Source organism: Macrobrachium rosenbergii, chromosome 4 (assembly GCF_040412425.1).
Source record: "Macrobrachium rosenbergii isolate ZJJX-2024 chromosome 4, ASM4041242v1, whole genome shotgun sequence".
NCBI lineage: Eukaryota > Metazoa > Arthropoda > Malacostraca > Decapoda > Palaemonidae > Macrobrachium > Macrobrachium rosenbergii.
Window position 1 is genome coordinate 73,835,824 of NC_089744.1, and position 16,715 is coordinate 73,852,538.

Below are 16,715 nucleotides of genomic sequence, written 5' to 3' on the forward strand. Positions count from 1 at the left end.
CTGATCTTATAAAAATTTTCGGCATACATGCCAAGCATTGAACTTTTATCATTCAGTGCTGAAATATTTGAAACTGAGAGTAAAAATTGAAAGGTGTAACAGGAGGAAAACTTCAAGTGCTTAGAATTTGTTAAAAGATCTTGGATATTTATGGAAGAAAAAGGATATGAATGGAGGTACAGCAAAGGAATGAAAACAGTTGTCAGACTCCTGGCCGAAAGGACACTGCAAAGACCCTGAGTAATGCCAATTGCACTGCATGAGGTACACTGATAACACTTAATGGGTTCGCATTATATGGTTATTTAAACACTACCTGTGATTAGAAAATCCGTCGTATGATGTTTAGTCTAGTCTATGGTAATTAACTTTAATTATATTTTTAACAAATTTTTTCAACAGGTTACGTTATATGATCTACCACTTAGGAAGGTCTAGTAACCAGTAAATTCCAGTGATGCCAAAACTATTGGACTTTACCATATAAAAATGTATAAAGATAAGTTGACAAAAGATAAAGTATGTAAATATATGCATAAACAGCTGCTAAACAATGAAAAAATTCAGGCACTTACAAAGCATAACATAATTTTACTGTTAAAATTTTTTCAATATGCTTTACAATCACATATGCAAATCTATATACCAGTCTTCACTGAGTTAGGAAACAGAAAAGCAACATATACTGTATCAACATAAACTTCAAGAAAATGTCTTAATAACAAACCAGTTAGTTTATTAGGGTCACTTACTTTTAATATCATCTGAAACTTATACTTGAACTTTGTCTTCACATATCTGCAGAAAAGTTTACTGTTTTCTGCTGTCAGTATTAATTGAACACTTGGTTTCCTAAACGTGCATTTTATCTTCTTCCAGCTGGATCAAGGCATGCCTTAAGCTAGATGAAGGGGACTCTTGACCATCACCCCCATCTGCCAATGAAATCCCTGATCCCTACCACTTCTCATGTTTGACCAATGGCCAATATTGACACCCTGGGTTTCTTGTGGGCTGGAGTCTGGAGTTGTGATGCTGCTGAGGTGGTTGGCTAAAATGCTTTGAATGTTGAGGAGCTATTGTTGTGGAGGCTTCTGATAAACAAAACAAAATTGTTATGCTGCTGTTGGTGTTAGTGCAATATTCAACTGGTTCCTCAACCTTACAACCTAAGGAAAAACCCTACAATTGTTATATTGTGTGCATCTCAACAAAGTCAATAAAATTGCAAAGTTACTAATACAACAGTAATTATTTCATATGACTGATTAACTCAAAGAAATACTTTCAAAAGTGAAAATGTATGGTTTCATCAAACCCCATTAATTATATATTGCCTTATTTCTGCACAGAAATCACCATCTTAAGTATAGACTGAAAGTGCCATACACATATGAGATGTCATGTGATGGTACTAAACAAGCTACTCTCTACTTACTAAGATATTCCTTATCTCATTTTGCTTCCTATATTTTAGCAATAAGTCCAAATTTTCAAATTTGCAGCATTTCTCAATTCATGTAGTACTGTATTCCATTTTACTTTTAAGGCTGGGATTTTTTCTGAAACCCTTTTTGACAATTTCAGTCTCATTAGTTACTAGATTTCTTGTCTCTGTAATGGTTACAATAATATTAAATACAGTATACTGCTCTTTTATTATGACACTGTAACCTATAACTCCTCATAGTTATGTGAGTTTTCCTTTTCCATTAATTTTGTCACATTTTCCTTCCACTTGTCACAGCTTTTATGTAAGAACCCTGTGCTTTATAACCGAGTGCTGACCAACCAAAGTATCTTATGAGTCTGACCCTGATGAAACTTTATTTATTTATTTGTTTCTGAAAACAAGCTGACAACTTTTATGCCTCATGGTATCTTTTAAGGCCTGCCTGGAACAAGCTTGTAAAAAAACTTCTTCAGTCATTGATTTGTGTAATACAAACTCATATCTTTTATAACTACTGTAGTGGGAAAAGTTTCTCTCCTCTAATGAAATGTGAGACATGCCATGACTGGTCTACATTGCAATGTAACACTTCACCCTTGACTTTGCCTCTTCAGATTCTTCTGTTTCTGGTCTTGTATCCATGTCTCTCTGTCCATTCAAAGGATCTGCAAAAAATGGATTTGACCAACCAGGGTAACCTAAGTTACTAAATCCTCCTCTAGCTGAAAAAAAAATTAAAAGTGATTCTTCCTGTTCCACTTCCTGGAATTCTGTCTCAAACATTTTGGAATGCAATCAACATTCTGACTGCCTGGATAAAGTCAACTGGAGTGCCAGCCACATGAGGTGTTCATTCCAAGTTGTCTCTGACTCCCAAACAGACCATTGAAAATCCCTTCTCATCTCAAAATATTTATCTGAGCCAAACAATTCCTGCAAAGAGCTCCTACCAGCTTCTGGTGCCATTCGCACAACCACCAGTGCAGGTAAAAAGATAATTCTAAATATTTAACCATCCTATCTTGCTTCACCTAAATGTATACTTGCTGCACAGACAGGTATGCAGTCCCATTTGTGGTCTTGTCATCAATTTTACTTTGCCCATTTTCACATACTTAAAAAGAATTAACTTTCAGTCCTTCTACCTCTGCAGTCAAAAGAGAAATACTGCTCTCAAAATAATTGTCTTTGAAATAACATCATTGCCTGCTCTCCTACTTCCAGAGTTAAAATATATTATCAGTTCTAAGAAACCTATCTATTAATGGCTTGAGGTTATTTCTTCCTGTACCATAGCCTTGTCCCTTACCTCCAGCCACACCTACTACTGTAGTTGTTGCCAGTGAGTACTCAACATTGCCCAAGGTTGATGATAAAGTTTTATCGCTGCCCAGGAATATGGCAAACTGGAAAACAGAATTATTTTCTAAGCTTTATGTCCAGTCTGGTAACATAAAAAATCAAGCATTATAGAACCCTTCAGTGCAAGTGAACAGCCTTTCACTGAGCTGCAAAAATGCAGAGACCATTCCATCCTGAACCTGAGTTCTGATAACTGAGCTGTTCCACCAGAACATTCCTCTTGCCAATAATGCTGGCATGACAGCTCAATGGCTTTATGACTCCCAACTCATGGATCTTGTGCAATGCTTTAAGACAAACAGCCATGTTGAAACTCATCACCACTACCAAGTCAACCTCAAACTTGCTCCTGAAATACTTGCAATGCTAGTCTTGCATTTTAAATTTACAAATAGTTGATGTGCAGGAATGTGTCCTTGACCACACTTTTGGGATTTCAAATCACCTTTCAGGTGTGAGCCCATGCCTTCCTTCAATGCATTTGAGAACAAAATATTTCCAGACAAAAATGTCAAAGAACTCCTGCAAGAAATTCATAAATTTGTCCACTAATCTAGATCCTCTACCAAACATCTTGACTCCAAGGCACAAGCTGAGAAGGGAGAGTACAAAGTGCTGACCAGTGTTGCTTCAGTTGCCAGTGAAGCTAGCATAGTGGCTACAGCCATGATGCAAACATCTTCAAATACTACTGGTGACAAAGGACCACCTGCCAAAACCAAATACTGGCTGTTCCTTCAGGAGCCCAAGGTGCAAGATTCTCACCACTGCCAGAACATCAATGACCATGCCCAGATACTTTGTTTAACAATGCATTGGTGAATGAGATCCAACTTATCCCAATTTACCATGACCTCAACTCATGACAAAAGGTTGTAAGGCAAGTGTGCCTCAGATGATGCCAGTTATAAACTTTAAAGTCCTTAAGTAATGCAGCAAGCATATTCCCTTCCAGTGGGCATTAGACAAAACCATGGTGAAATCCTGGGCAAAAAAAAGTGGGGCCATCGCCTTTCAATGCAAAGACCCATGAACTGGTATATGGTACAAACTGAAGACAAAGTAATAAATATTCCATGAGTTTTGAAGGATACTTTAAAGAGAGCCTTCAGGTCTATCACAGGCATAAAGTTACCCATCTCAGATGAAGACAAGCACTGTATCTCTAGAATGTTTTATTTTGAAATGAGTCTGAAGAATAAGTCTCATTCAGTGGAATATTTTCAATCACTGATCCCTGCTGCTAGGCACTTCTCCCAGCAAGAACAAATGGAGAATGCTAGAGACCACTCTGTGACTAGTGTAGTTTGCCTTCATTCATCACCAGAGATGCTGGCGAATGCAAAGGGTATGGGTGGAACAGTATCAGTATCTGAAATGAAAAGAACAACTAGATCTAAACAGAATCAAACCATCCAGAACTGAGACTATTTTTGTTTATATTTACATACCACACTGTTAATCTGGCCAGACAGGCAACCTCCCATTCATGGCAGCAGAGGAATGGACAGCCATAAATTTTGACCCCCCCAAACTTTTTTCACTCTTTTGCCCATTCAAACCATGGCTGGAGGAAGGTGGGCAAATGACCTGGGATGACTCCTCCCTCCCTAAAGGAATAAAACTCCTTAATTCATGGGTTTAGACTTAGCAGGCTATCTCAAAACAAAAGACACCTAAACAGATTTGTACAACAGTTAAGTCTAATAATTGGACATTCTCTCCTTCAATGGATTTGGACACTGTGATAATTTGTAAGATTAATCCTTCCATCTGTTCCTCAGAAATGATATTTGTATTTGTGGAAATTTTGTCAGGAAAAGAGAAAATTACAACCAAACAAACAACTTCTAAATATTTTTCCAGGTCTGTCAAAATCAACAAGAAATTTCTTAAAAGAGCACATAAATTCAATTCTCCTGACATCAAAACTTTCTGAACATTAACCTGACATTCCTGACAGACATAATTCTGCAAATAAACTCATCCATTAATCAACAACTTGAGCCACTAGGTTAAAATTACCATAGAAAGTTGTATAGGGACTAAACCATGGCAATTATTTTCCTGTACCAGAAAAATTCAGGCAAACAATCATCCACTGGAAGGTGTTTGTCAAGACCTACCTGACAAGTTCAGTGCAAGAGCAAAGTCTCCATCATTATTTGGTTTAGTCCTCCCTCTGGTGTGAGCACAGGTTTAATCTTTTCAGTCTGAAGCTTAATTATCTTGGCTAACCTGCAGATCAAACATTGTTTCTAAAATGTCACTAACAAGCTGTGACCAGAACCTGACTGATGTTCTAAAGAAATGAGATATTCAATCAATGAGAACCTAATTTACTGTAATGGAGCCCAGATAAGCAATATGAAATTAAATAGAGAAATTAAAGAGTTTTGATAATGTACAAAACTATCAGCCTCAATAATCTTCTGGAGGACTGCAACCATCTGATAATCCCAGTAAGAAATCTAAAGGGCATGAAATGAGACACAAAAGTATAGTGAGCTTCAGATTACTTGCTATTTCAAAACCTTGAGGATTCTAGTTCATCATCCACAGGAATGCATTCAAAAAGCAAAAGAATGTTACTATCATTACTCCAATTGGATTTTGAATCTGTTGTCAACAATACAGTGATGTATAAAACCCATTTGAAGCAGAAGCCACATTGGACACAAACTACAAAAATCTGTCTCATTATTTAGTGGTTAACCCAAAACATGATCTAGGAGAAAAGACATTGGCAGGCTATACCCCAGAGTGAATGTGAAAAATTTTTTGCCCCTCCAGAGAATGCACAAGTTCTTTGCAAAATTATGCAGAAGGCTCTCCCAATTGTTATACCCAACAACTGGAATCAAGGGAATAAAAGGGTGAGCCTGAACAATGTCTGTACAAGACAGAACAGTGAAAGGACCTGAGATGTTGGAACTGGTGAGTTGTGTTATGACTGGTTATAAATTCCACCCCTTCAAGTACTGAAGACTGTTGGCCTGTCCCAAGACACTGCAGGAGAAGTCTGATGGTAAACTTAAGACTTAAGTACTGAATGTAACAGATAGTGCCAAAAAACAAGCTCAAAACTGCAAATTATAAATATAGTAAAAGAATTTTCATATAAATACCTGAGGTCATTTATATATAAGGCAATGAATTTGTGACCTGCTCAACTCTGCCAGAGGCTAGACAATCAAAAGGTGACTGAAGTCTCTGCTAAAAACATCTGATTACAAAGCAAAATCTTATGAAGCCTGATCTCACAAACATTCTTCCTCCTAAAATGTGACCATAAAATCAAAGACAAGGAGAATTTGATGAAGATGAGGATATTAGGACAATGAAGTGCAATGAAAAACTTCTTTCCTCTCTTGGAAATCCTGCTGGCCTCAGATGCTAACGGGATGGTGACATAAACTGAAGACATCAGTGTTGAAGCAGCAACTGGGATATCCAGCACTTGAAGGAACATTCTATAAAAATTAAGATCCCTTAGTTTTGTCAGACCACTGAGCAAACAAACAATACAAAAGCTTTAGTTTAGATTCATTTAAAGTGGCTAAGAACTCAATAGACTCTTATGAATGCCCTGAAAAAAGTTATTTAGTGTGTCTTTCATTTTGAGCGCCTAATGAATTTCTATCAGGGAAATAAACTGGCATCTAACTCTTCATTCATCATGAGATCAAACTTGGGCCTAACAAGTGCAATTGACCAACTCTAGTATTGGCCCAAGAAAGAGCTACCACCACTACAATACTTAGGAAAACCCTCTTCAAACACTGTAACTGCAGATTATTTTGGGGAAAACAGCAAAAACAAAAAATGCTCCTTCTTCTATTTTAATAGGTTATCCAAAAAGGCATTTAGTCATGGAAATGAGATGTTTCAATACAGGATTTGTTTCACATTTCTCCAAAAAACCATTTCAAATAGGTGAATTTTCCAACATAATGTGTCAAGTCATAAGAGGGCAACTGGTGCTTGGTTGAGGTTGGCCAGAACAGCATCATCCTCTGGGAATTTTCAAATAGGTGGCAGGACTCTAAAACTGCTAATAAATGTGGAGAATTTAAACACTAAATATGACCTAGAACTCAGGGGTCACCAAATTATAAATCCACCCCATAATGAAATTAAAGTTTTTGTCCTTCATTTAAAACTTATCCCAATGAGGAGAGACCCAAAAAAAACTCCAAGCAAGACATAAAAATAGAATTTCCCTAAAAATAGAACAGTACCTATCTCCCATCCGACACTGGAGAAATAGAAGTCTTCTAAACCTCTTTTTAATCACATCCTAATGTCTGTTTCAAGTTTTTCCAAAATGATATTTTAATGATAAAATAAAGTTTGTTCATACTTACCTGGCAGATATATATATAGTTGTATTCTCTGATAGTCCGACAGAATTTCAAAACTTACGGTACATGCAGTGGGGATCAGGTGGTTAGTACCCATTCCCGCCGCTGGGAGGCGGGTATCAGGAACCATTCCCATTTTCTATTCAGATTTTCTAGTGCTACTGTCTCCTGAGGGGAGGTGGGCGGGCACTATGATTATATATATCTGCCAGGTAAGTATGAACAAACTTTATTTTATCATTAAAATATCATTTTGTTCATGAGACTTACCTGTCAGATATATATATAGCTGAATCCCACCATTGGAGGTGGGAAGAGACAGAATAGGATTTAGGAAACAAACATATGTAGGTGATTGATGCCTTGGTTCCTTACCTGTTAGCATAGCTGACTTCGTGATTACTGTCACCCAAGCCTGCTTCTGCTTTACTAGAGTCTCCAGCAAGGTAGTGACCTGTATAGCTGGTGAGTTCTAGATGATCTGTCAACGGGGCGTGACCACAATGTGACTAGACCATATTGACCATACAATGAGGGCAAACGACACAAAAACAACCACCTGACCAAGCCTAACTAAGTTATGAAGTCATAACAAAGCTAAAGACTGGGAAGTCCACCCTGGTGGCCGACCCAACAACCATAAAAAACAACCATAAAAAATAAAAACACTTCCTAACCATTTTCTACAGGATAGGATGAGTGTCACTCCTCTGCCCCCAAAATTGTATCTTGCGGAAACGTATGGTCCTAGCGAGCAGCAATTCTCGTAAAACGTCTTCACTTCTCTCAGGTAGTGTGAAGCGAACACAGAGTTGCTTCGCCAAAAAGTGTGGCACCCAGAATGTTATTGAGACATATTCTTCTGGAAAGCCACTGAGGTTGCAATGGCTCTCACCTCGTGAGCCTTGACTTTCAAAAGACTTTAAAATCACTGTCTTGACAGCATAAATGGGCTTCTAAAATGGTGTTCTCAAAAAGAACGCCAGTGCATTCTTAGAAAGAGGTAAGTCCGGCCTCTTCACTGAACACCAGAGATTGTCCGAAGGACCTCGACTTTCCTGAGTCTTCTGTCAAGTAAAATTTTAGAGCCCTGACAGGGCACAGGGTTCTCTCTGGCTCTTGTCCAGAATTTCAGCTATACCCTTAATTTCGAAGGACCTTGGGCCAAAGGGTTAGACGGGTTCTCGTTTTTTGCTAAAAAGTAGGACTTAAGAACATACAGCATTATGGCCTCTAAAACTATATGCTTACTGAAAGCTTGAAGTTCACTAACTCTCTTCGCCGTCGCTAGAGCAGTTAGGAAAATAGTCTTTCTAGTAATGTCCTCAAAGGATGCAGAATGTTGAGGCTCAAACCGGACTGGACATCAGGAATTTCAGAACTACATCTAAATTCCAGGAAGGCAGTCCTTTGGTGAGCCACCTTAGAAGTTTCAAAAGACCTTAAAAGATCGTGAAGGTCTTTGTTGTCTGTTAGGTCCAGGCCTCTATGCCTAAAAACCGCTGACAGCATACTTCTATATCCCTTGATGGTCGGTACTGCCAGTTTTTAGTTCCTTCCTCAGAAAAAAGAGGAAGTCGCTATCTGACTCACAGAGGTCGTGGTTGAGGAAATGCCCTTCTTCTTACACCATCTCCTGAACATGGCCCACTTCGACTGGTACACCGCATTGGAGGAGGCTCTCCTGGCGCTGGCGATAGCCTTAGCCACTGGTCTTGAAAACCTCGCTCTGACCAACTTTTCGATAGTCTGAATGCAGTCAGACTCAGAGCGGGGAGGTTTTGTGGTACCTCTCAAAGTGGGGCTGTCTGAGAAGATCCACTCTCATGGGCAGTGTTCTTGGGAAGTCCACTAGGAATGTCATGACCTCTGTGAACCACTCCTGTCGAAGGCCAAAACGGGCGATCAATGTCATCCTCGCCCCTTCCGGGCGCAAACTTCCTGATGACTTCTCCCAAGATCTTGAAGGGGGAAAGGCATAAAGGTCCAGACCCTTCCAGTCCCAGAGAAGGGCACTACTGCTACTGCCCCTGGATCGAGCACAGGAGAGCAGTACAGAGGCAGCCTCTTTGTCCTTGGAAGTCGCGAACAGGTCCACCAGGGGACGTCCCCAAAGCCTCCACAGCTCCTGACAAACCTCTTGGTGCAGGGTCCACTCGGTCGGAAGCAGTTGTTGTTGCCGACTTAGAAGATCCGCACGGACGTTCTCCACTCCTGCCACGAACCTTGTGAGAATCGTAACCTTCCGGAATGGGCCCACAGCAGGATGTCTCTTTGCAAGCAAGAACAGGGATCGAGAGTGAGTTCCTCCCTGTTTCTTTAGGGTAAGCCAGGGCTGTGGTGTTGTCCGAGTTGATCTGGACCACTCGGTTGAAACCTGACTCGATCCTCGAAGAACTGGAGGGCCAACTGAATCGCCCCCAATTCTTTTTTGAGAGATTGATGTGCCAGGACACCTGTTCCCCTCTCCAGGTGCCTGACACTTCTCCCCCCCTAGTGTTGCTCCCCATCCCGACGTGGGCGCGTCGGAAAACAACACTAGGTCGGGGTTCTGAAGGTTGAGAGAAACCCCTTCTGCCAATTTTGAGGGATCGAGCCACCACCTTAGGTGGTCCTTGGCAGAGAGAGAGATCTTGAGAGAAACCTCTAGATCCTCCTTGTCCTGCCAGTTCTCTGCAAGGAAGAATTGAAGGGGTCTGAGATGCAGTCTCCCCAGGGAAACAAACTTCTCCAGCGATGAAATGGTCCCCAGCAGACTCATCCATTCCCTCACCGAGCATGTTTCTTTCCCCAGGAAGGCTGAAACTTTGTCTAAGCAGTGCTGCTGACGTTCCTGGGACGGAAAAGCTCGAAAAGCCACTGAATCCATCTGAATCCCCAGATAAACAATGGACTGAGTCGGGGTCAGATGGGACTTTTCGAAATTCACCAGAAGTCCCAGGGACTTCGTCAAATCCAACGTTGTGTGCAAGTCCTCCAGACACCTCGACCTCCGACGAAGCTCGAATGAGCCAGTCGTCCAAATAGAGCGAGATCCTTATGCCCGCTAGGTGAAGCCATCTCGCCACATTCCTCATCAGAACCGTGAAGACCATCGGAGCTGTGCTTAGTCCGAAGCAAAGAGCTCTGAACTGGTAAACTTGTCCCCAGGACAAACCTCAGGTACTTCCTTGACTGAGGATGAATGGGGACGTGAAAATAGGTGTCCTGGAGGTCCAGAGAAACCATCCAATCGCCTGGTCTTAAAGCCCCTAAACCGACTGGGACGTCTCCATCTTGAACTTCTCTTTCACTATAAAATGGTTCAGTCTGCTGACGTCCAGGACTGGTCTCCACCCCCCTGACTGTTTTGGGACCAGGAAGAACCGTTGTAGAATGCCCGGGGAATCCAAAATCTGAGACCTGTTCTACAGCTCTCTTCTCGAGCATCTGGTCAAGCAGATCGAAAAGGATCTGTTGCTTCTCCTGGGTGGTAAGATGGCGACAGATCCTGGGTGTTGAGCACAGTGGTGGAAACTCGAGAATGGATCTTGTAACCTTTCTCGATGACATTGAGGGACCAGTTGTCCGTCCCCTCTTGCTCTCCAGGCTTCGGCAAAACAAAAGAAGCCTGGCTCCAACAGGTGTCTGGAGGTCCACAGATCACTTCTTGCCCCTTGGTTTGAAGGGCTCTACCTCTGGAGAGACCTCTTCCTCGAGGAAACGATCTCGAGGAAGATCCTCCACGAAAGGGCTTCTGTATCTTGGAAGCCTGTCCTTGAGGAAGAAGTGGGAAAGGGACTGCTGGGCGTCTGGAAGACTGGGCAAGGAGGTCTTGAGTAGCCTTCTCTTAAGGCTGGAGGCGAGATCCTTGACCAAGGGCTGGGGAAAAGATGGCTAGAAATCGGGCAAACAGCAACTCTGCCCTCTGTGAAGGAGAAACTGACTTTTGCTGTGAAGTTGCAGTATAAGGCCCTCTTCTTTAAAGGTTGTACAGAAAATGGACAGCCAGTTCATCAGAGCCATCCCTGACAGCCTTGTCCATGCAAGACAAGGGCGCTGGATAAGCTCCCCAGACTAATGGAGTCCGGACTCGAGCCTTCAAGTCCAGGACTCCCAGGCACCAGTCCAGAAAGTTGAAAACTTCCATTGTTCTGAAGAGACCTTTCAGATGGTGGTCCGTTTCAGAAAACGTCCAGGCCACCTTAGCTGAAGAAAGGAGAGGCCTCCTAGGAGCGTCCACAAAACTGGCGAAGTCCCTTGGGAAGAAGAAGGAACTCTCCAACCAACATCCTCTCCCGTCTCATACCACATTCCGCCTTCCCGCCTTCCCACTCAATCTTGAGACGGAGGCAGGGCAAAAAAGTCTTGTACTGTCTTCCTCTTCCATCCACTCTTGAACCTTCTTAAAGGCCCTCTTGGTAGCCAGAGACGTCTTCATTTGAAGGAAAACCTGGCGAGTTTCTCACTTTGAAGAGGCTAACTGCGAAGGAGGAGGAGAGGAGGGCAGAAGGCTGAAACTTATCTGGAAACAAGTCCTTCAGCAGGCTGGCAAAACCTGGTAGTCCGTTGAAACTGACGAAGTCAGGGGCTGTTCCTCAACTGCAGACTCCGACTCAGCGACAACTCTCCTTCTTCAACTGGGCAACCAAAGAGTCTGGAAACCTCCGAGAAGACTAAGCCTTGCAGTCCAATCCGCAAAAAGAGACCTCTTCTGCGCAAATCTGAAAAAGAAAGCTCTGGAGCGTCCCGCAAAATCGTCCTGAAGAGCATCCTGATGAGCGTCTTGCTGAGCGTCCTGAAGAGTGTCCTGACGAGCGTCCTGAGAAGCGTCTTGCCGAGCAGCAGCTGAGGAGCGTCAGGCGGCGTCATGCAGAACGCGTCCTGCCGCGCGTCCAACCAGAGCGCCAGAACGAAAGCGGGTCAAGCCCTGAGCAGCATGGAAAGCGTCAGGAGGGCAGCCTGGCGGAGCGTTAAGACCAGATGCAAAGAGCCGACAGCGATCCAACGAACGATGAGGGTGGAACCTTCGCGGAGAAGAAGGCGACGCGAGAGAAGGAGAAGGAGACCTCTTTGGACCTCTTTAATAGGCAGCCTCAAATCCTTCCGGCGCCGACACAGATCTGTCTCCTTCTGCAGCCATTAAGGGACGCCAACTGCCGCTGCATGTCAAGGAGAAGCGCCAGAAGGAGAAGACTCCCCTCTCAAGAGAAGGGCTGCTCTTGTGAGAAGAAGAGGGGGCGAGGGGACGCCCTCTTCCTTCTCTCAGGGGAAGCAACAGCTCTTTCTTGGGCGACTGGGATGCTCAAAGCGTCCTCCTCGGAAGAAGTCCTGGTCCTCTTCTGCGGCGGGAACGTCAAAACTCTCGGAGAAGAGCGAAGAAACAAGCCCTGAGAAAGAGGATGTGAAGCGTCCCTCTCTCTGAAAGCTTCTCTTCAAGGTCGAGAGTCCATCCGAGAGCTCCACCCCTTAAGCGGGGAGGGCGCCTCAGAGGACGAGAAGCAATCCTTCAGGATGTGTGCCCGTGCACGATCGATCCTTGGCAGCCTGGGAATCGTCAACAGGACCTGCCGAAGGGACGCCAGATCGGTGGGGTCCCGTAACCCTCTTGCGGCTTTCGACTTGCCCACTCCCTGAGTCCTGGGAGTCCGGCAGAGGTCCAGGCCTAGAGGCATTATAGGGCCGATCTGATGCCCCCTCCACAACACTAGGGGATCACTGCACTTCACTTCAAGCACTTTGAATTGCAAGCACTTTAGACTACAAGGCACGAATGGAAGTTCAAATAATCTCCAGACAGGGCATTACCTTCACGCAGACACAACCTCAGGGCCCCAAGGCAACACCACAGGGTTAGGTGATAGCTAGTCTACAGGAGGGTTAACAGGAGAAAAACACTACCCTGACTCCCACCAGCAGACACACTCCTGGAGGAAGACCTCCTGATCCTATCACGCTCTAACTTCCTCACATATTTAGGAATCATAAACCTTCCAATCTAGCATCAGGCAAAGACTCACACTCCTTGCAGCGATCATTAAACAAACAAACATGCCCTCTACATCTCATGCATACAGTGTGAGGATCTACCGAAGCTTTCAGTAGCCTCACCTTACACTCCTTCACACAGCACACCTGAAACTAGCAGAACTAGATCCAGACATCTTAATCAAAATCAAAAAACAAAGCAAAATCAAAACAGTCCACAAAAGCGTATGCCTATCCACAAATCCAAAGTCAAAAAACCAAAAGACAATCAGAATACTTAAGTGGCAAAAGTTTACAAATCCAATGACGGAGGTACTGAAAACAGGTGTTGACAGTACCGGCGACAGAGAAAATCTGAATAGAAAATGGGAATGGTTCCTGATACCCGCCTCCCAGCGGCGGGAATGGGTACTAACCACCTGGCCCCGCTGCGTGTGCCGTAAGTTTTTGAATTTCTGTCGGTCCTTCGGAGAATACAGCTATATATATATGTCAGGTAAGTCTCATGAACAAAATGCTTTTTCATAAACAGTGTTTTTTATTTTGACTAATATAACTCTTAATTATTATGTCCCTCTACTGTACAGGTAAAGACGTACAGAGAAATAATAAGTTGTAAAAATGTGTGAGTGTAACTAAGAGAGAGAGAGAGAGAGAGAGAGAGAGAGAGAGAGAGAGAGAGAGAGAGAGATTGAGGTGGGCTGTCCTTACTCAAGTGAGTGAAATTATTTATCAATTATTAGGGGACTGAGAGAACAACACAAAGAGAGAGAGAGAGAGAGAGAAGAGAGAGAGAGAGAGAGAGAGAGAGAGAATTGTCTGACACATCAAGTTAAATTATTTATGAATTAACAGAGAGAGAGAGAGAAGACTCTTGAGAGAGAGAGAGAGACAAGAGAGAGAGAGAGTTATTCCTATGTTAAATATCAAAAGATGGAAATTCAGTATTAAACTAACTTTTAAAATGAAATTAAAGTTACTGTAATTTCATTTAAAAAAAATTAATACATTATCCTTAAAAAAAGAAATAAATATAGGAGAGTGTGAACATTAGTATACTATTTCTCTCTCCCCCATTCCACCGATCTATTTTTAGAAGTCCTCTCAACCTAGCTTTTAAAAACTTCTTTATTCTGTCTCTTTCCCTTTGTTCTGAAATGCTCTTGTCTCTATGTTTTAGAACGGGCATACAAAGTTTGTAGACAGTAAATGTAAATTAGATCAATTTAAAATTATCTACAATACAGTTAAAGACATACAGAGAAACAGTAATATGTAGGTTGCCTAACTTCAAGAAAGAGAGAGAGAGAGAGAGAAGAGAGAGAGAGAGAGAGAGAGAGAGAGAGAGAGAGAGAGAGAATTGAGAGAATGTTGAAACACCCCCTTCTTGTCATGTTAAATGACATGTCTTACAGCTTTGAATCTGAGCTCTTACAGAAGATGAGGGAAAGAATTTGTTTGTTTAAAATAACATGAATTCTGTAATTACAGTTTTATTATTATTATTATTATTATTATTACTATTATTATTATTATTATTATTTATTTTTTTTATTATTATTACTGTATTATTTAATCATATTAAAATTTGAAAATTAGTACATATTATTAGATAAAAAATTTATCATACAAAACAAATAAACCTACCTATATACATGTACCATAAAAATTCTCTCATCTCAGTAAAAGAGAGAGAGAGAGAGAGAGAGAGAGAGAGAGAGAGAGAGAGAAATTATTACTTTTAATATTTAATGTTATTTAATTTGCACATAAAAGCTTATAAACTTATAAATTACATTAAAATTAAACATTAACACTTTTGACAAGGTTTCTCAGTGTTCGAAATGTTCAAACAGTTCAGAAAAACTTGATGACAATTAGTTAGGTTCCAATGAAAATTCGTGTGTCAGTGGTCATTGTCAATAAAAATTCGACTATTATTGTACATATGTTCCATAGAGAGGTCCGCATTTAGGTGAGTCCGAGAATCCAGAACCGCGATTAGCCAGGGGTTGACTGTACTGCCAAAACTGATATTCCCCACCTGTATACATTACTTCAGTACATTACATATACCTATCTTTTTCCATATTTACCATCGTAAAGGGTAGCACTGGTAACAGTAACAGTGAAAATTTACAGTTTTCTCCCACTAACTTTGTTTTCATAAGCTATCACATCCATAAGTACCTGTCAGATGAAGGCAAGAAAATCAAATACAGTGAAGTACACCACACCACCACCTGTGCTTACCTTTCTTATATAAGAAACCAATTCTCCAGAGTAATACGCTGACACAGATATTAAATCAGGGCTGTGTGCTTGATTAATTCGAAGAAGAGGGAGATCCAAGCCAGATGACAATTTCAGGAAGGTTGCTCGCATTTTTGCTACGTGTGAAGGGTCCTTTTTAATGGCCGACTGCCAAAATAGAAAAAAACGAAAAAAACTGAGCTGCTTTTGCAAGCAGCAGCACCAGTAAACAGGTAACTCCTATTCCTTTGGACTAATCATTATTCAGTACAATTATTCACCTCTATTATACAGCTACTAATTTTTTGCAAAAGAACTTTCAGTGAAAAATAATTAAATTAAATTATGAATATGTATTGTACAAAGTACAGTTAGTTAAAAATTGTGAAAGATATATGTAACACCATATTTTAACAGTGTACAGCTGCCCACAAAACTTAGAAGAATTTTTTTTATGTTATTGGATACATAAGTTCAATAAAGCAGCTTCTGTATCTTAAATAATTAACAAATGCTACTTTAAGACATATTATGCCTACACACTGAGAAGAGAGAGAGAGAGAGAGAGAGAGAGAGAGAGAGAGAGAGAGAGAGAGAGAGAGAGAGAGAGAGAGAGAGAGTGACTCCTGTTTTATTAAGCACACAATGTAATTTATTGAGTGACACTTTTTTCACATATATGATGCCCTGTGATGTCCTTACACAAGGATCATATGCATTGGGAGCATAATATATATTTGGGTCTAAACCCAATTAAAATAACAAATTTTAAGATTAATTTGTATTTTTCATAGCTAACAAACCTACAGTCTTAACACTGGGATAAATCTTCTGATGCAAGCTGGAAACCAGTAAAAAAACAATAAGAATTGTTTATGCAAGGAATTAGTGGCATCTGGCATCAGTCACGGGGATGAGGGAGGAAGTGGACAGCGACCTAATCTCCAATTTCACTTTTGTGGGCAACTGTGCATGCATAAGCAGCTGACAGCAATGTTTATTTTTTAGTAAACACAAACAACATTAGGCACTAACTTACCTGCATTATTTTTGTATATTCATCAACCAATATCCAAGCATAACTAAAGTCTGATATCAATGAAAGGGTAACAAGGTTATCCTCTGCTACTCCTGCAACTTTGACTAGAGTCTGAAGGCAACTGACTACCTCTCCAACAGCTTGTACCACTCCTGCGCTTGATTCCAAACCATGGAATTCTGTGAAAAAAAGGTGCCAGGAATATCTCTGCATCACCATGCTAAAAAATTTAAAGCATTTTCCCTTGGGACCAACCAGCATTGTAGTTATACAACTA

At 41.4% G+C, this 16,715-nt stretch overlaps 1 protein-coding gene across 1 annotated transcript in view; it reads right to left on the reverse strand.

The window, feature by feature from the left end:
- The window catches only part of Strump (WASH complex subunit strump), a 52,332-nt gene that overhangs the window by 16,319 nt on the left and 19,298 nt on the right, over nt 1–16,715 (reverse strand). Inside the window, 6 exon segments of the mRNA XM_067102881.1 lie at nt 2,763–2,859; nt 8,535–8,601; nt 8,970–9,605; nt 10,337–10,644; nt 15,400–15,567; nt 16,439–16,617. Of these exon segments, the coding sequence (XP_066958982.1) occupies nt 2,763–2,859; nt 8,535–8,601; nt 8,970–9,605; nt 10,337–10,644; nt 15,400–15,567; nt 16,439–16,617 (1,455 nt within the window).